Source organism: Vicugna pacos, chromosome 4, assembly GCF_048564905.1.
Source record: "Vicugna pacos chromosome 4, VicPac4, whole genome shotgun sequence".
In the NCBI taxonomy this organism is placed as follows: domain Eukaryota; kingdom Metazoa; phylum Chordata; class Mammalia; order Artiodactyla; family Camelidae; genus Vicugna; species Vicugna pacos.
In genome coordinates this window covers 61887179-61907825 of record NC_132990.1, presented here as the reverse complement: position 1 = coordinate 61907825, position 20647 = coordinate 61887179, and the positions used below count along the sequence as shown (strand labels likewise).

The window sequence follows — 20647 nt, the reverse complement described above, 5'->3', positions numbered from 1 at the left end:
CGAGAACCCATGTCTTCTGACACCTCAGCCAGAGCCAACTTTCTTCCCCACTCCATTTTTTCTCTACATCACACTGGCTTATGTCTTAGATTTGGGAAATAAGCAGACACTATTACTACTCTTTCCTCTTGAAGACGTACTTTATACTATTAATACTAGTATTACTGCTAATAAGAGCAAATCATTTACTAAATACAGTGCTGACTACTTGACACACATTATCTTACTGACTCTTCACGTAACTCCATTAATTTGCAGTTGTGAGAACTGAGGCACAGAGAGGTCAAGCAGCTTGCCCAAGGTACAACAGCTGTTCAGTCAGGGAGCCTGGATTCACTCGCAGCCCGAGGAGACACGCTCATTCTCTTGGCACAACACTCTTCCCTTCCACTGCCCCTCTCAGTTCCCACACCCATGAGATGGCCAGGACAGGGAGCACGCCTCATTTAACAGGAGAGGACACGAGGCCACAGCAAGGCCAAGGACCCTGTGCTGAGGAGCAGCTGAGCTGGAAACCAGTGTCTGTGGCTGGCATGAGGCCCTGGGTTCTCTCACTGTGCAGGCAGCTGGCCCAGTGAGGACTCCCAACACTTTCCCTGCATGGTTGCTCAAGGCTTTCCCCACTGAATCCTGACTGCTGGCCCCATCTCAAGATTCAGATTCAACTATCCTTCATTGGGCATCTCCTAGTGAAATACATAAATGGCTCCTGGGTCCAATGAGTCTTAGAACACATCCCCGAAGTGAGCAAGGGTATGTCCTCTCCTTGGTTAGCGAACATAGCCACAAGTGGCTAACACAGTCCTTGGCCTCGGGGAGTGAATACAGGTAGAGGGAGGTCACATACATGTCCCTCAAAAGACTCTTCCTTCATTCGAGACTGGGCTAAGTCACTCAGGCTCTTCACCAAATACTTCTGGCTCATCTCCCTTCAGTCACATGGGACGATGGCATTTCCCAGCCTCCCTCACTCATCTGGCCAATGACTGATGGGAATTAGTACATCTCACCTCTGGATTGCAGCTGGCACGTGAGTCCCTCCAGAGCTGTCTTTCCCTCTGTCACCCGGCTGGCAGCATTCCAGATAATGGCTGCGCCCCCATCTGACCCACAGTAGACATGCAGTGGGACTAAGAAATAAATCAACCTTCATGGCTCTGAGAAACCAAGATCTCATTACTTTCGGGGTCTTTTGTTACTGTGGCATAACCTACCTCCACCCTGACAGCTACAACACCAAAGACAACACTGCTTCCTAAAAACCAGTACCTTGCTAGGTATTGTAGGGTAGGGGTAGGGAGTATAGAGGCACCGATCAGACAGGTCCTGGAGCTCTAACCTCCAGGAGCTGCCAATCTCATGGCAGAAGCAGGCACAGACAGGGCCCCTCTAATCCAATGTAGATAATGGGAAGTGCCCACTGAGGGGTGGGGCAGAAACAGATCACTTCTGACCAGAAGAGATCAAGGAAGGCTTACTGGAGGAGAGGGCACTGGAGCTGGCCTTGAAGGCGGGCTGGATTTGGGCAAAGCCATTCAAGGGACAGGGAACAGCATGAGCAAAAGATAGGAAATGCTGCAGAAGAACAGACTGTGCTGGAATGAAAGGACCGGAAAGACAGAAATAAGAAAGGGGGCTACGGGGCTCTGGTCATGGAGGACCTTGATGCTATGGCCTTGACCCTAGACACAGCGGGGAGTGACCTGGTCAATGTTTTGTTTTTGTCAAGGCCCCTGACAGCCAGAGTAGAGGGCAGGTGAGGGCAGAGAGACACAGAGGTATGGCTGTTAGTGGGATGCCGCTGCGACCCAGGTGGGGCTGGTGGCAGTCACAACCAACAAAGGAACAACAGGGAAAGAACGTGAGGCTGATTCCTGGTGGTTGGGAAAAAAAGCAACAGGATTTGAGTCTAAACTTGGGGAAACAGACACAGGGGAGCCTCCCCACCGGTCCCTGCCTGCCATATGTGGGACAGGAGCCTGGAAGTCAGGAGGAGGCAGGGCTCAGCTGCCCCAGGAAAGACAGGCGGAGGGGAGGGGAGGTGGCCACACTTCTAAGAACACACTGAGCACGGGAATGCGGAGGAGGGCACAGGTGGAAATGGACGTCTGGTAACAGACTAGGCAAGGCCTCTGGGCCAGGCGGAGGCACGTGGACTTCATTTTATAGACCAGGGGTTGCAAACTGGTGGCCCATGGAATGACTCTGACTCAAAGATATGTTTTGTTTGGCAGATTTTAAAAGTCAAATTAGTCACCATCATTTAAAGCCAAAGGAATTTACATTAAGATTCTCATTTCTGGCATGTGTTGTATCCAGAGATCTGGCCACGCTGAGCCTGTCTTCCCACCCAGTTACCGTACGTGAGGCGCGGGTTCTCCAGCTGGACTCGATCCCCACTACCTGCCTGTCTGGCTCATCTCCACCACGCTAAATAAACGAATCTGTTAGGCCTGGGGCATTTGCATTTGCAAACCTGGCAGGAGTGCAGGCAGCCCCTGAGGGGTATCCCCCGGCTCAGGCTGTAAAGTAGTAGGGAGAGATGGTTTCTAAGCTCATTTCCACTGAGCTCCTCTGAGTCTGGCCCAGACCAGAAGAGGAGGGGATGGGGCCAGTCTGCCACTCATCTGATACTGACTGGACACCCAGTCTGGGCAGGACCCGTCCTGGGAGCACAGGAGAAAGAAATGCAGATGGAAATTTAGGACACCGAGCAATGCGGGCTGTGCTGGACCCACCTGGGGTGTGGGAGCCCCGCGGCGGGAGGGATCGTCGGGCCTGCAGAAAGTTTCCGGCATTTGGGTTGAGCAAAGTCTTAAAGGACGGGTAAGGTTTTGCCACATCAGGCAGAAAGACAAGAGCTCCAGAGCAGAACTGAGCAGGCAGAATCAAGTGTAAGGAGCTGAGGCCCTTCCCGGAGGGCAGAGGGGAGGCCCCAGAGGCACTCTCAGCCAGGACCGGCAGGGATCCCAGGCCTCTCTCCCCAGGGCTCCAGCCCCACATTCCCGCCCTGGCCCCCAGTGGACAGGCGCTCACCCAGGGTCTGCTGGTTGCGGACGCCGCCGATCACCACGCAGATCTCGGCGGGCACGTCGCCAGTGCCGTCCTTGCCGACCGCCTTCTTCTCCTCCTTGGCCTCGCCTTGCCAGATCACCTCCTGGATGTAGTCGTCGGGCAGCTCCGTCTTCACCTTCACCTCCGTCATCGTTCCCTGCTCGGCGCTCAGCGAGGCCTCGGCCGGCACAGCCTCTGGCCCCTCCACTTTGGTGGTCTTCTGGCTGCGCTTCAAGCGCTCCCTGGGGAAGAAGAGTCTGCTCAGTGTGGACCCCAGACCCATCCCAGACCTACCTGGGAGCCCGCCAGCCCAGGGGGCTAGAAAATGTTCAGCTACAGACCCACCTCTCGTGTGACCCTTACTTTGACACACACGCCCACGGCTGCCCCTGAGGGTCCTCAAAGGAACCCTGGGGCTCCACGGAACATAGTCTGCAAATCAGTGGGCTAATATGGCTCCAGCTCCACCCATTTTGCAGATGAGGAGACTGGGGTCTAAATATGCCCAGTTACTCTTTTAAGTGGAGCTACATGAAACCTACAAGGGCAACTCTGGCTGACTGACATCAGCTCTTGTCAAACATCTATGTGCACATAAATCAGCTGAGAATCTTGGTAAAATGCAGATTTAGTTCAGCAGGTCTGGGGTTTGGCCTGAGATCCTGCACCTGCTAACAAGCACCCAGTTGAGGCCAGTGCTGCCAGTCCTCAATCAGCAAGGGTTTCGGAGACTCAATGTGTGCAGAGCGTGTGTGCCCCTCCCTCTGCTCCTTGGCAGAAGGGGCGGGGAGCTTATCCAAGCTCTGCCCTGCTTCTGCTTTACAGATGAGAAAACACAAGCCAAAAGGCTCACTTGGTGGGGATGTCACAGAGCCAACACTTGGCTCTAGGTGGCTCTTCAAACATTAGAAAACATATAGTTAACACACTCAGTTTTGAGGTGGCCAGGACTCACGTTACTGAACCTCCTTTATGAGGGGGGCACTGAGGTCCAGAGCAGAGCTGTGACCCGCCCAGGGCCACACGCAAGACCGGTGGCAGCCCAAGGCACAAAACCAGGTCCCTGTCGTCCATCATGAACCTCCTCCCTCTTTCAATAAGACGCTGCATTATCATAAGGGCCCCCCACCCTTCTTGCAGGGAGATCGTCACCGTGACTCTGTTTGAGGTGGAGAAGGGAGAATGGGATGTGATGAACCGAGACAGAAAGAGCACTGGGGTTTGAAGTCACATCATCCCAGAGCCAAACCTCAGAACAGCCACTCTTTTTTTGTTCTGTTTTGTTTATATCTAGTTTTACTGAAGTATAATCAGTTGACAATGTTGTGTCAATTTCTGGTGCACAGCATAATGTTTCAGTCATACATGAACATACATATATTCGTTTTCATATTCTTTCTCAACATAAGTTACTACAAGATATTGAATACAGTTCCCTGTGTTACACAGTATGAACTTGCTGTGTATCTATTTTATATATATTAGTTAGTACCTGCAAATCTCAAGAACTGCCACTCTTGAATTGTGGGTTCCTGCATAAGTGATCTCACCCCTCTGAGCCTCAGGTTTCATACCCATATAATGGGGATAAATGCAGCATCTACCCCACAGCACTGTGAGCAGACACAAGGCAATGTCTTCAAGGGACCCAGAATAATGGCCTTGGTGGAGATGTTCTAGGGGTACCTACCGTCTATATGGGGGGCAGGAGAGGGAAGTGTGCAGAGGATGCAGGGGAAGGTCTTACATGGCAGAGATTTTTAAGTTCAAAGGCTGTGGAGGTAAATCAACAGGGTTCAAATATCAGTGCTGCTACTTCCCAGCTGGGGACCCTGAGTGAGCCCTGATGCTCCCTGAGTCTGTTTCCACACCAGTGAGGCAGGGAGCCCCACACCTGCTCAAAAGGCCTCAAGAGGGTTAACTGCAAAAATGGACGCTGTCTGGAGTGACTCGTAGAGTAGAAGTGACAGAAGTTGCTGAAACTCCTGTTCCCTAGCTGAGACCACGTGGGTGCTACGATCGGCCAGTCCCTCCCACCTGAGGCTCCCTGGGAACGGAGCTCAGGGCCACTGTCCGAACCGCCATGCCAGCTGGGAAAGAACACAGCCCATGAGTCCCAGGGGGCTGCTGGAGAGGCAGGCAGTTGAGGATTCTCCCTGGCTGGTCCCAACTCTGGCTGCACAAGGGGTTACGTCCCAAGCTCAGGGCAGATGTGCTTCCTAGGACCAGCGAAGAGGCCCACCAGGGCGGAGGGGTCCCACCTGCCAGTGTTCCCCTGCCCCCTACTCAGAACACCCTCACCCCATGGCCTGTGAGCACCTGACCATCCCCTCTGAACAGACTCAGTGTCCTTTCCTGCCTTCAAGGACCTCAGTAGCATCTGACATCCTGGCAGGAGGGAGGACATGCTGGAATCTGACAGGCTGGGCATCTGCACACCCTGCAACCTCAAGCAAGAGACTCCGCTCTCTAAGCCTCCATTTCCTTGTCTGCTGAAGGGGTACCATGATCCTTGCCAGCACAGCGGCAGGAGATGAGCCAGGGAGCTGCACGGAGTGGATCTCCATGGACGGCAACTGCCATTATGATGACATTGGTCCACGATGACATGCCTGTCTCTGGGAAGCCTTCCCCTGCTTGCCTGAGATGGACTAGACCCCATCTCTGAATGCCCTGCGTCGCACAGGTGACTCTTGCGCCAGGAGCTACGCGAGCCGTCCTCTCGCCCACGGGCCTGACACATGACCATCCACTCCCTTAAGCGTGACACCTCCGAGCCCTCGCTGCATTGAGTATATGGGCAACTTCTCTTCCCCTAGCTTCACATTTTAGATTTACAAGCCCAAATGTTGCTTTTCTCGGATGCCCTACATTTAATTAGGTGCCTTAATAACAATGGAATTGCAGAAGTACTTATATCACTTTGAATTAGTGGCGCAGCTCCTTCTAACTTCTCTAAAAAAAATTTTTTTTTCATATATCACTTTTTAAAATAGAGCTCATTATTTTAATTATATCCATTTAAATGTACAGTGGAGCCCTTGGATATTCTCAGCACGAATCATTAGGTATATTAGTGAAAAAGCACTCGGAATCTATCTACACGCTGACACTCCATAATCTATTCTATTTGTGTCGCTGTAAAATAGATTTATATATAGATAACTACAAAATAGTTGCTCAAGATATGCTATGAATTTTATATTTAACTTGAGTCACACTTCCACATAAAATCTAAAGTCAGGCACTAAAAAGGATATTTCTCGGTAAGTACATGCTGGCCGTGGTCACTGGTTACTGCTCATGCCAGAATGCTAGGAGAGATGCCAGACCCAGTGGGTCCCCTGCCCAAGGAATTTCCTATGAGCCCTGGCCTCTCACTAAGGCAATGGTTCTCAGAGTATGTTCCGTGAAGGCCTAGGGGTTCCATAGCAATGGCCCAGAAACACCCATGAGACCTGAATGAGGGTGGTGGTGGTGACTAGGCCCTCAAGAACCCTATTCTCTCCATCTTTGATACCCACAGCTTTGTTTTTAGCCTGATGTGTATATATTTATATTATATATATATTTGGGCTTTCTCTAGTGGGGTAAATGGTGCCCTCGCCCAAAAAAAGGAAGGCCCATGCCCTAATCCTCAGAACCTGTGAATGTGAACTCATTTGAAAAAAGGCTCTTTTCAGAGGTAATTAATTTAAGGATCTTGCGATGAGGTCATTTCGTATTATCTGGCTGGGCTCTGAATGCAATGACAAATGTCCTTGTAAGGGACACACAGGAGATTTGACACAGAAGAGGGGACAATACAGAGAAGAGGAGGAGTCAGCACGACCACAGACTGGAGTGATGTGACCACCAGCCAAGAAATGCTGCAGCTACTAGCAGCTGCAGAGGCAAAGAGCAGATCCGCTCAGCGCCTCCAGATGGCGTGTGACCCTGCCAGAGACCTTGACCTCAGACTTCTGGCCTCCGGAACTGTGAGCGGAACTGTGAGGGATCAAATTTCTTTTGTTTCAAGCTACCCAGCTTGTGGTCATTTGTTACAGCAGCCACAGGAAACTAATACATTCATTACGCATGACTCAACTGGAAGAAATAGCCCTAAAGTGGTTAACTCTGCAAACCACTGCCCTCTGCTGCCCCCAAAGTATTCTTCTGCTTCGTTCTTACTCATCCCAGTGACTGCGTCTGGCCAGTCCAATGTACCCACAGAGCCTGTCCAGGGAGGTTTCAGAAATAAGTCTCTCCCTCTGGGCCTCACCAGAGGGTTCAGTGCTTACACCCACCCCCATCATGTCCGGCCCTCACAAGCGCCCCATGGCCAGATGGGGAACCGAAGCACAGGATGGGGCTCGTGTCTGTTCTGTTCACGTCCACATCCAGCCTGAGCCTGGGGCCTGCTGCCCACCAGGAACACGAATGGCATATCCAAGGTCACATAACCTCTGGTGATAAGCTTGTCCGAAAACAATTCTTCTGACTCCCACCCTGGTGCCGTTCCCACTAAACCCTGCAGCCAGGACAACACAACCAAATAACTTTTCAGTGGACTGGAGGTCCAAAGACAAATGCCATTTCTGGCCCTGTTGGAGGAAGAGTGCCACAGGGAGTCAGTCAACTTTCTGGGTACAATTTCTACATCATTCCACCTAAAACACTAATGACTGAAGTTCTACCAACTCACAGTGTTTATGAGAAGTTCTCAGCACGCTGGATGTCAGTCCTGCCCCCGTGTGACTCGGTTCTCCCATCTGCAAGACGAGTGAGCTGGAATCTGAGATGTCTAAGGCCCTGGGAGAGGCCAGACTGCCACCCAGCAGGTGTGTGTGTCTCCGTGCACAGGATCAGGAGCCGTGTGTCCATATGTGTCCCAAGTCTCAGCCTGAGGGTCACCACCTCCTCTAAAGGCTGCCTCTTATCTACTATGTTACTTTAACCACCTGAAACAATGCTAAGGGTCGGGGGGTGGGGGGCGAAGTCTCTAACTCACACTGTGTAAGTAATGACTTGGTTAACTCCCTCTAGAATAAAACTCCATTAAAAGTCTCCACTCATTACAAATGAGGGTTAACTGGCCTCAAGCTGAGCTTTTTTTTTTTAATTAAAAAAAATTGGGAGGGGTGGTAATTAGGTTTTACTTATTTATTATTATTATTTTTTAATTGCAGTACTGGGGATTGAACCCAGGACCCCATGCATGGTAGGCATGTTCTCTACCACTGGGCTATACCCTCCTCAAGCTGAGCTTAAATACACCCTCCATGAACGCACAGATGTATGGGGTGTTTAATGAATTAAGACACATTCAGCCATGTTTACGGCGCTGCAGAGGCTGACCACTGACCCAGTCCTCCAGCTCTACCCATCTGCCCAGGTACTGATGATCTGAGTGCAAATGATTATCTATTTGCAGATGTCGGCAGGCCCCTCCTTGGCAAAGCTTCCTAAGTCCGTGAGGCTTCTGCTCCCCTATTCCACTGAGCTAATCTTTCCAAGGCCTTCTGAGACCTCTGTGCCACTCAATCCAGCCATCCCTTCTTGGTCCTCGTTGAATTCATCCTCCACCAGCAGCCTTGGACAAGCTCCCCTCTTCTCTCCTCCTCCAACTCTTTCTTCATTGTTCTCAGCCTGCCCGATGGGACTCCCACCTTCCAGCCACTCCTCTGCCTTCTGCTGATTCCTCTCCACCAACCCAACCCTTACATGCCGACCTGTCCCAAGGATCAATTCTAGAACCTCTTCTATTTTTATTCATATTGACTTCCTTGGTGATTTCACCTAGATTCATGCTTTTAAATATTAACTATGTGATGATGAATCCCAAATCGTATCTCCAGCCTGGACCTCCCGCCGAACTCCAGACCTGCATGAACAACTGCCCGCTGGACACCTCCGCCTGGAAGCCTAGCAGGCACCCAGACTTACAGGTCCAACCAAGCTGCGGAGACACCTGTCGTCCCAAGTCAGAAAAACGATTCTTCTGATTCCAGTCCCAGTGCCCTTCCTGCTAAACCCTGCAGCCTAAGAAGCAGTCATCAGATAATGGCCGTCTTCTCCATTCTCCTCTGTTTCAGTTAGTACATTTCCACCCATCCTGCCCCTCAGACCCAGACTCTGGAATCACCCTTGTCTCTTCCCTACTAATGAATCCACCATCAAATCCTACCAACCCTGCCTTCAAAATATGTCCAGAATCTGACCACGCCTTACCACCCTACAGCCACCACTCTCATCCAAGCTGCCTTCCCCTTTCCAGCCTTGTATAATAACTCAGAGCCTGTTTCCTGGCTCCCACCCTGGCCCAATGCCCCAAAACTGATGCTCAATACAGCAGCCAAAGCAATCTCGTCCACCAACACTGCCTCTTGTTCCCTCCCTGCTGGCCACACCAGCCTCCCTGCTGTCCCCCGAGCGCACGAGCAAGCTCCTGCCTCGGGCCTCCGCACTAGCCCTTTGCTCTGCCTGGAGTATTTCTCCCCCTCCTCAGATGCCCCCATGCCTAGGTCCCCACTTCTTCAGGTCTTTACTCAAACACCCCAGTGCTGGCGGAGATGTCCTTGACTATTTGGTCCAAAATGTCACCTGTCTCACCCCAACCCCAGCCTTCAGTACTCCACGTGCCCCCTTTCCTGCTCTATGCCTTCTGCTCAGTATTTACTCTACATTCACCTCACATGCTTGTTACCACTCGTCCTCTTCACTGTGTGTCTCCCCAGCTAGAACAAGAGCTACAAGAGGGCGGGGACTTTGCCCCCTTGGTTCACTGTCACATGCCAGCACCTACAGCAACGCCTGGCCAGGGGAGGCAGTTAATGAGCACCTGTTCACTGAAGGAGCCATGAACGAGCCCCGCAGAGCTCAACGCTACTGTGGCCTTCGAGGCATCTCCCCCCACCCCCCCGCAAGAATCACTGAAGGTCGAACCTCTCCAGTTCATGTCCAGAACTGAAGGCAGCAACACCCCATCCACCCAGCCCTTGGTCTAACATGGGCCGGAGACGTTTCACAGGAGCCAACTTGCTGAATAAGTGAAGCATCACAGCCTTATCTTTATCCTGTGCAATGGAAATTTCCTCAAATGTAACATACTCTTCCCACTTTCTGAAATGCCAAAACTGAGCAGCCTGGTAACGCTCTGATACCAACTCTTTTTTCCTGCAGCTTTACTTGAGATATTATTGACACATAACATGTAGGTTTAAGGTGGACAAGGTGATGATCTGATATTGCAAAATGACACCAACTCTTGAAGATGCAGGGACACTGTTACATTATCCATTCAAAGCCTCGGGCCCTCAGGCAGGGGCGGGGTGCTGAGGTCTGAGTGCCATCTGCCTGCAGCCTCAAACAAGTGGTTCTGAGAATGTCTCTTCTGCTTCTAACGGGTTCCAGCTCCAAATCTGTCTTCCAATTCCACCTGGTTCTGGGAGACCTCCAGAGGCAAAGGATCTACCCTACTGCTTTCTGTCTCCCTGTGCCTGGCCGCTGGCAGGTGTCACCTAACATCTGCTGAATGGTACAAACAGAAAACGCCGGCATGTAAGGCGAAGATGCTGGTGGCAATGAAGGCACTGATGTGAATGATGCCAACAACTGGGTGAATGAGGACAGGGCAGCGACGGCGTACTGAGCGAGCAGCTAGGACGGGCCGGGCACGGCGCTTCCGGCCGTGGGCACGGACCGTCTCCCCGATCTTCACAATGCCTGTGAACCACATGGCAGGTAGTTTTGCTTTACAGGTAAGAAAATCAAGGATCAGAGAAACAGAGTGACCTTTTCACCATCACATAGCTTTCTAGTGACAGAAGCTGCATTCAAAATAGGTCTGCCCAACTCCAACCCCTGGGCTTTTAATCATTTGGATGACTTCTGGGTTTTTTGTCAAGAGAAGAGAAAATAACAAAAAACACTTGTTGAATGAGTGAGCAAATAAATGACTGAGTGACCAGAAGCTCTAAGATGGGGAACACATGTATTCCCTTGTATCCTCCTGTATCCTGAGCATCGTGACCAAACCGGCGAGATGCTTAAAACACTACCATGGAAATACAAAACAAAGGAATGAGGGTCCCCTCTCTGCCACAGAAAGAAGTCCTTGGACTCTGTGTTCTGCGTTGACCTCCAACTCTCCTTGAGCGCCCGAGAATGGCTGCTGTGAACACACCTGCCCTTTGGATGTTCGAGTCTCCTCTTTCTATCCACAAGGACAGGAATCACAATGGAGAGAAAGGTCACAGCTTACCACTAGTCTGGAAGGGTCAAAGAGAGAACCTCCAGCAAAACCCACTTCTACAAACCCCAGTAACAAGACCTGTGTCTGTATTTACTATTCCACCCGGGACTCCAATCTTCACGCCATCCCCCGTGCCTTAATAACCCTCAGGATTATCTGTACCTCCACCTCCGTTATGTATCACTGATATATTTTAATAAATAGTCAAGTAGAGAAGATTAGATTAATAGATTAAAACTGTTAACCTATTAAACAACTCTTACAGTCTAGAAATTCAAAATAACCTACAACGCATAAATACATCATTAGTTTGAGATCATTCTTAGGCACTTAATTTTCTGCAGTGTATGGTGTCAGTCAGCCACGACGCTGGGTAATACCGCCGGCTCACAAAGACAGCATGAAGATTTAAATATTAACAGTTAATTCCCTGGTTAATTTAAACCTAAAACAGAGAGAAGCGAGAGTCTTGAGCAACGCTGTCAAGTCACAAACTCCAACACTTAGCAGGTGGGGCCCTCCAAGGAAAGTGGGAGCTTCTTCCAAAGGTGTCCTGGGAGCTTGGCTCAGGTCAGTAAAAAGAATGACTGACTGCTAACAGCATCTTAAACAGATGCACTGCCTTCATTTTCCGATGGGTCTGACCGTGGTACGATACACATCAGCTAGCAGCCTGCACCACTCTCTGAAGATCCACCTTGCCGTGTCTCCCCTCACACAACGGCTGGGATGCTGCAGATGCAGGAATCCTCACTCACTTAGAGTGAATGCCCTTGACAGGCAGGCGGGGACAGGGAGGCCACAGAGGGGCCCATGCCCACTGTGGCCTCCGGAGACTCCAGAGAGCAGTTAACTCAACCATGAAGAGGGAGGCCATACCTAGGCTCTCATACCGGACGTGTCAACAGAGGATGGATACACCCCTTCTGCCGCTGGTGTTATTTTTTTGCTGAGGCTGTGACTTGGCAACCATCCCTTTCTCTTGCTCTCTGATGCCCAACTCCTCTGGCCATTCTCCTTGGAATGACACGTAAAGCAGCTTCCCAACAGGACTGCTCCCCTTCCATCCCGCCCACGTGGACAACTGATGCGTGGAGCTGCCCAGCTGCTCAGAAAGCTCTGCCATCCCTCCAGTGGGCTCCCCTGTCCTGGCATTACATCTGGCCTCGGCCCCTCCACTCTCCATCCATCAGTCCTTGAGATTAGCTGATAACAGACTGAGGTTTGGAATGCACAGCCAGCTCTGTCCACACACTTGAATGTGAGCATCCAGGTCAAGACATGCTGCCCCTGGACACACAAATGAGCCTCCTCACTACATAGTCCAATCCTCCCAAAGGGTCTGAGGATGATAAACGAGATGTGTGGACCATTGCCACAGCTTCCTAACCTGCCCACGTCCCTCTTTCCAGGCATGTAAGCAGGGATGGTAACACTAACCGCTAAGGGTTGTTTAGAAGATTAAAGCAGAGAGATGTTCATAAGGTACCCAGCACAGCACCATACATGGAACGGGACTCAATAAATATTAGTTCTTTTCTCCTGTCCTTACCAAGCACTCGTTAGGCAAAATGTGAAAAGTTCGATCAAACTGTAAAAAAGGTGACCTCTTAGGCTCTAGGTGAAGAACTATAAATGAAGGTGGAAGAGGAGTATTTAGCCCTTGTGAAAACCAAAGAAGTGGAAGGCACGGCCCTTCTAAGTGCAGCAGCGATGAAGAGGAGGGAGGGGTGGGGACATTCACTGCAGGATGAGAAGGTGGGCGGGATCAAGATGGTAGGTGTGGATGTACCGACGTTCTTCACCACCATGGATTGTGTGGAACACACAGGAGGCTGAAGCCGAGGGTGAGGATTTTTTCTCTCGTGTTGGCGGAGCCAGACAGACAGGAAGGCTATGGACATTTCTTGAGGTGCTTTCTCAGATCGAGGGCCTTTGCCATTAAGGGGCTCAAGAAGCAACCACATCAGACCATTGTGGCTCCATTCTCAAGACCGTGCTTCTTCAGAACAAGACAAGAGTTGTGGATGCTCTGAACTGGTAACTGCAGCTTCACAAGGAGAACTTTCTTAATTTGCTGAGGAGCACAGGTGGGAAAGTCGAGATGGGTGGGTGGACTGAGCCCAGGCTCCTGAGAGACCCTAATCACTTCCCTTAGCTGGACCACCCTGAGCTTGAGAACCACAGTGCCATTTGGAAAAAGGATTTGCCGATTTTGATGTACATGACTTACAGTTTGCATGCTGTCTCCAGAGAACAAATGATGTGTCTGAATTTTCTAGAATCTGCCCCATTTGTGCAGAGCCTAGGTTTAACAGTAACTAATTAAGCAGAGAGTGAACTCTGCCCACCAGAAAAGCAAGTGGCCCCTTTGGAGTAAGTATATGAACCCTCAGAGTCAGCCTGCAATTTATGATTTGTTTGTAGCCAAACTACCCCAAGTTTGGTAGGGTGAGAATACACATTTTTGGAAATCAAATGAGCTCCAATAACAGGAGCATAAACCTAGAGTCAAGGGGAAGGTGCAGCCCGACTGAAATACACACAAAGCTGGTTCTCAAATAATTCATTCTGCTAACACTGCACTGGTCACTGACACGCATCGGGTCTTCTGGTACTATTGAATTTTTTGCAATTAAGGTTAATTTGTTTAGGGCTACTTTAATTTTCCTGCTGAAAACCAAAAAGCTAAACAAGAAGACAGTATTTAAAAAATAATTATACAGCTGTACACATGTGGTTATGACATGAAACTGTCCAGTAGTGGAAAATCTTGGCTTAAAGGACAAGACTCAGGCCCAAAGCCATGTGACTATTTGGGTGACCCTGGACAAGTCGATTTCTCAGTTTCCTCTGAAGAGGAGGAAGCCAATCGTTGCCTTAGGGGCCACTGGGAGGAACAAATGAGATGTGCAAAGTGCAGGACACAGGAACTGGATCACGGTAGGCCCTTGACAGACATGAGTGCCACCCCCACCCTGTCGCTACCTCTAGCCTCTCCCTGATTTTCAGGCTCTAGGAGAAATCAATCTCCACCCACTGTCTTCTAGGAATGGAATCCAGCATGGCGGTGGTGATGGTGGTGATGAAAACAAGATTTACTGAGCACCTACTACAGACCAGGCAGTGTGCTCAGGGTACACGTTATCGTTATTACTGCACTTAGTCCTCAGGACACTACTGAGGGAGGTACGAACATAATGCCCATTTTACAGACCTTAGAGGAAAGTGAGGTCTGGTCACTAGCCTGCGGTCACACAATCGGGCAGTGGCTAGTGCTGGGATCTGAGCCCAGGCAGTCTGGGCTCAGCAAGGGGGTGAGTTAGGTGCCCAGCAGACCAGGCACGGAGAGTGGGAGCCAGGGGGGCCATGCAGCTCCACTCTGGGGCTCTCGCAGGACCAAGCAGGAAGCTATGCATTTTGGCTGCAGGACTCACAATATGCTTCACTGAACTGGATTCCTCAGGCCTCAAAAAAATGGCCTTTCAGAAACTCCCCTCCAAGCCTACCTTTGAAGGTCCTGCTGCTCCTGAACCCTTGGCAATACCTCTTATAACATCTTGCTCCCTGAAATTTATTCTCTTCTTGGCAACGAGAATGATCCTTTTAAAACCAAATCATATCATGTTACTCCTTTGCTCAAAGTCCCCAGTGGCTCCCCATCTCACACAGAGTAAAAGCCAAAGTCCTGACAAAAGTCTCCAAGGCCTTATGCATTCGTATCAGCCTCCTTGCATTTGCTCCAACACAATGCATACACTCCTGCCTCAGGGCCTTTGCACCTGTGTTCTCTCTGCCTGGAATGTGCTTCCCCCCAGTGACTGCTTGGCTCAGTCCCTCATTTCCTTCAGATCATTGTTCAAATGTCACCTTCTTGCTGATGCAGTACTCCTCCTGGCTCTCCCCATCCCCTTCCCTGCCTTCCCCCATAGAACTTCTTACCATATGACATACCATGTTAAGTGTTTATTAAGTCTCCTCCACTCCCACTAGAACATCAGCTCCACAGGACCAGGCATTTCTGTTTACCACTGTACTTCCAGCACCTAGGTCAGACCCTAGCACTTAGTAGGTGCTTAGTACGTGTCTGCGGAATGAATGAATGAGACTTAGTCTTATCACCTCCTCCCCCACCCCAATCTCCCTGTCTACAAGATCCTGATCACTTATTAGGCAAGTATTACATATGGTGAACAAGAGTCCCTGAATGTCTTCTATCCCTGGTTTTCTCATCTCCAAATGAGAGGGTTGGACCAGATTATCTACAGAGTCCTGCCAGCTCTGAAAACCTTCAACTGACCAAAAAAGAAAAAAAAAAAGCCATAAGTCTTCATTATAGCAAGGCTGCATTTACTTGATTATAAAGACTGCATTTCCTTTAGAACTGTCCACAGTTAAGGCCCACAGCCCTCCACGCCTCTTAGAGTTAAGTGAGCTTTGGCTGCAGTTGCGCTGTGTGATTTGTAACCTGCCCACCAGGTTAGCATTAACCTCAAGCGCTGGGATCACTGGTCTTATAAAATCAACCCAGGTTGGGTTACAGGGAAGTAAACCAAACCACATCTGGTTGTTTCTTAGGATCAGAAACACCACCTCTCCTTGTCCCCCTCAATTTAACACTAATTCCTTAGCAGCCCATGCTGTTGGTTTTGGGGTTTAGCCAGAGGCCGTCTGGAGAAGGAAGAAAATTAGGTGTTCTGGGCCAAAAGGAAGGCACTGGGACGAAAGCACACCCCGGTGTGACAACAGAGCATGCGCAGCACAGCTGGGAGGTGGGAGCGGAGGCCCAAGTCAGAGTCACAGGTCCCTCAAGGTCATTCCTGACCAGGGCCTTCCAGCCTAACTCTGACTTCAGGAGCCTCTGGCCTGTTTCCCCATCTGAAACAGGGACTGCGTGAGTCTAACGCTCCATAAACTACCTATGACTCTAAGCCCCACCTGGCCAATCTAACCCAACTAGGGTCAAATTCACCGGTGGCATCAGCTAAGGACTATGTCAATGTTCTCCAGATGTTTAATGCAGAATTCACTTCTCACACTGGATGCCGGGTCACTCTACAATAACACTGCTTTGGTTTTTCAAAGATGCTCTATTAGCTATAATGACAGAATCAATATAAATTCACTAGTGAGCTCCTTTGGAGTCCCTGCCTTCTGGCCCAGCTGTCAGCCAGTGGTACAGCCCAGGGCCCCTAGCCGGCTTCTCTAACCTCTGTTAACTGATCACTTCCTGCAGAGAAGCAGGAGGGTGCAGTGGTTAAGCACCTGCATCAGAGAAGTCAGGCCTGGGTAGGCATCCTGGCTGTGCTGCCCCCCCAAGTTGGGCAGCCTGAGGCCTGGACACCTCTCTGTGCCTCAGCTTCCTGATCAGTAAAGTGGGAATAATCAGAGCACCCTTCACAGAGCTGTTACCAACGTTACATCAATTAACAAATGTAAATCACCTACACCCATGCTAAGTATAACTAAATGGTAGTTATTATTATTAGGAATTTTTTTCTTTACACCTCAATCCATACACTAAGGTTTGGGCTAGCCCTTCCTGGTGCCTATTATGGCACCATGGTAATAACACGGGACTCCATCACTAAGTATATGCAGACGTAGGTTAGTCAGGGATAGCAAACAGATGACACACATGCCCCCCACCCCCCATCCCCTGACCAGGGCAGACATCTCTAATCTATCTCAGCACTCTTCTCACTGACTACAGCCTTGGGCTGATAAGACTTGATTCAGAGCTTCAAGAACCTATTACCACTGTGGGGAAACCCACCTGATGTCCTCTGATCACCGTGCAGAGATGCTGGGATGGGAGAGACTCATGCATCAGAGAGTGAGGGCAAGGACCACATTCATACACAAGTGATGAGTGAGGAAGGGAACTCTGTCCCTGTTCACTGCTGTAGACGCAGCATTGTGAACAGTGCCTGCCACAGCAGCAGACACTCAAATGTCTGTTGAGTGAATAAATTAGTATCTAATCTCTCTGAGTCCACAGCACAGAGACTGGGTCTAACCTAGCAGGTGCACAATGAACATGGAAGGACAGTGGGGGAAGCTGGCTAGGCCCTCGCTTGAGAACAGTGTTGCAGAAGCAGAGAAAGCACTGGCTTAGGCAGGATCAGAGCCTGACACCGCCACTCACTCAGCACGTGACCCCGAGCGGGTCGTCCTTTCCTCCCTATGTGTACAAGGAGGGGAGGGACTAGACCAAGTCCAAAACCCTTCCAGACATTCAGAGCCAGGAATCACTTCTAGGCACTGCCAGTCTAGGGGCCCCATAGGCCACAGCCTCATATACTGTACTTACAAAATTCCACTACCAGGGGTCCAGGAGACAAGCACAAAGACGTTGGGCAGCTGCTGGCCGCGCGGGTCACTGGATTCCCAGGCACAAGCCCGGCCATCCAGCCCTCCATTCCAGCCCATACTCCTGGCCCCTACATCACCCCAGATCTTCTCCTATCTCGTCCAGTGTACCCATCCCATAAACATTCACCGAGGGCCGGCCCACGGCCGTGAACAAGACAGACATGGCCTCCGCCTACAGAGCTGGCACTCAAGAGGCAGAGAAAAGCACACACAGACGTGGAATTACTGAAAAGCACAAACAGGCCACAGGTGGGGGTAGGGGGGTAGGGAAGGCTTCTTGGAGGGAAGGACAGAATAGAGACCTGAAGGATGGAAGGTCCCTGATCATGGGATGACCAGGGAAAGGAACCTTCCAGGCAAAGGAACAGCAGTTGCGAAGGCTCTCAGGCCAGGGGTTAGCAAACTAAGCCCACGAGTGTGTTTATGTATTATCTACGGCCACTCTCAAATTACACTGGCAGAGCTGAGGAGCCACTGCAGAGACCTGTGGCCTGTACAGTGTGAAATATTTACTATCTGGCCCTTTACAGGTAAAGCCGGGTGACCCCGGGTTTACACTGTTAGATAAATAAGAGAAGGTCAGGGGAGCTAAAACAGACTGACCAAGGGGGAGACTGACAACAAGGAGACTGGGGAGGCGGGTGGAAGCCAGGCCATGCTGTCGTGGGTGGGTGACAGTGGCCTCCAGCCTGGTGCCACTGCCTCCATTCTAACCAACTCCAATCCACCCTGCAGGATCACCCAGGGTGATCCCCCTGAAACACAGCGCTGAAGAACACCTTACTCTTCTGCTCCCATGCTTTCCCAAAGCATGTTCCAAGGAACACTGGCTTCATGGGATAAACTTCAATAGAAGCATTCCATAGTTAAGTAAGTTGGAGAACATGTCATTCTTCATGATGCAGCAGCCGAGATGCGATTCAAGCCCAGGTCCCTCTGCCCAGTCCTGTGCATCACCTCTAAGTCCTCCCCAACTTGAGCGGCCAAGGCCAGTTCAGGATTGCGTCATCCTTAGATGCCATTCCCAGGTGCCCACAGAGGGTACCAGCAGGGCTGGAAAGTGCTACCCACGAGCTCAGGGAGCTGTTCCAGACTATCCACCCTTCCAGGTGGTAGGGGAGGACCAGAGAGAGGCGGCCGTTAGGCACGAGACAAGGGCGAAGGAGCGGGGTGCAGGAGGGGACGGGGAGGGGGCGCATACCTGCTTGCCGTGCTTTTCCTTCCAGCTGCACTGGCTCCGTCAGCCTGCAAAGGAAACCCAAAACACCTACATCAGCCAAGGGGAAGACACAGATGCTACCCACCGCCACCCTACCCAGCTCCCGCTCAAACACCAGCCTTCAGAGGGGTGAGCTGGCCACAACCCCCTGCTCTATCCCTCCAGGCCGGAAAAATCTGCCCCCAGTGGTTAGAGGGAGTCAGGACAGCCACCGCCCCTCCCCTCCCCTCCCCTCCCCCCAACTTGCTGGGCCCTTTAAATCCAGCTGAGCACCCATTGCCAACACAAACCCAGCAACCACAGAGCCCCGGGGACTTGGTGAAAAGTAAGTAACCAGCTAAATCTGAGATTGAATTGCACCATTTTTATTTTCAGCTGGGATTTCCAATAAAACAGTAGCCGCAGATTTATTCCTACCAACTGGAGGGGGAAAATCCTATTATGTTAAAATATTCTGTCCCCCAACCCTGCAAGCAGTGGGAGGCAAGAGAGCACCGGTTGGTAATCTCTTTTATTTGGGGGTAGAGGGTGGGGAGACAAGGCTGACCAAATGAAATTTTCAGAAATCATAAAATTCTGGTTCAGATGGAGAGACTGAGGCCCTGGGAGAGGAGGGGCAGCCTGAGTCTCACAAGGACCGAGGGACAAATACCCGGGGATCCTGACTCCTAGGCCAGTGCTGGGGGTACCTCGACGCGGAGGCTGCGGACATGGGGAAAGCGCCTGGGTTCTCCACCACCCCTGGTTGGAGACGCATTCCCTAGCGTTGTCAAAACATTTATAATAATAGTAATCACAGTTAGAACAATGCAGGTTCCAAACTAGCACACATGTGTTTCCAAATTCAGAATCCTTCCAATTTTAGAAAGGTAATGTGGCACATGTATTCTATAATTTGAAATAACTCTGCCAGGGTCTGGGGAGCCCCCAGGACTCAAGCACGTTGATATTTCTATAGGGAAACTGATGCAGTCAGCCCTGCGTGGGATAAACGAAGCCGGCAACCAGCCTCTTCTCCCGTTAGGTCAAGTTCGGCCGCCTCACCAGTTACAAAAAATCTTTTTATTTTCAATCTTTTTTGAATTTCAGGATTGCAGATGAAGGATTGAGGACCCAAAATAAAAACAGCAGCAGCTACCTTCTGATGAGCGCTTACAAGATGCTGCAAACTGGCAAAACCAGATGGCAGACTTCGAGTCAAACAGTCAATATATAAAAATAAAGGGATTTCACCCAAAAAAGGCCAGATTTCAGCTTCTGAATGCAACACGCAGTCCCACATGACCACAGTCAGTTAGAGGTGACATACCTGGTTCTCCACAGTCCCCACCACTCCCTCTTGCCTTATACCCAGCCCTCCAGCCTGGCCCCTGTGGGTATCCAGACTCTCTCCCCCACCTACCTTCCCATCAGGCACTAGGATATGGACACTTATTTAAAGTCTCTCATTTAATCCTCCCAATGGGTCCCCCAAAACACATATGCAATTTCCCCATTCTACAGGTGAGGCACCAAGGGTCAAAGAATTTAAGTCATTTATCCAATATCCCACAGTTCCAAGCCCAGGCCAGGGCATTCCAATCCCTGCCTTCCTCAGCTCAGGAAGACTGTCTCCCACCAACACTCAGGAGAGGCAATGGGGAAATGGGGAGGGAACCCACACGGCCCCCACAGCCCACACGAGGGCACCAGAAAGGGGAAGGACAAATAGGGAGGTAGAAATACAAGGCCTGGAGGGAGCAGTGAATGGGATACCAGTGCATTAT

General features: G+C 50.6%; 1 protein-coding gene across 18 annotated transcripts in view; it reads right to left on the bottom strand.

Annotated features, from left to right (window-relative positions):
- The window catches only part of ZNF618 (zinc finger protein 618), a 347879-nt gene that overhangs the window by 59736 nt on the left and 267496 nt on the right, over positions 1–20647 (bottom strand). For all 18 annotated transcript variants that reach the window (XM_072959971.1, XM_072959975.1, XM_031677436.2 and 15 more), the window contains 2 exons: positions 18864–18907; positions 3037–3296 (listed from right to left, as the gene is read on the bottom strand). In XM_072959971.1, coding sequence (XP_072816072.1) covers positions 3037–3205 — 169 coding nt within the window. In that variant the 5' untranslated portion in view covers positions 3206–3296; positions 18864–18907. The remainder of the gene's footprint in view (positions 1–3036; positions 3297–18863; positions 18908–20647) is intronic.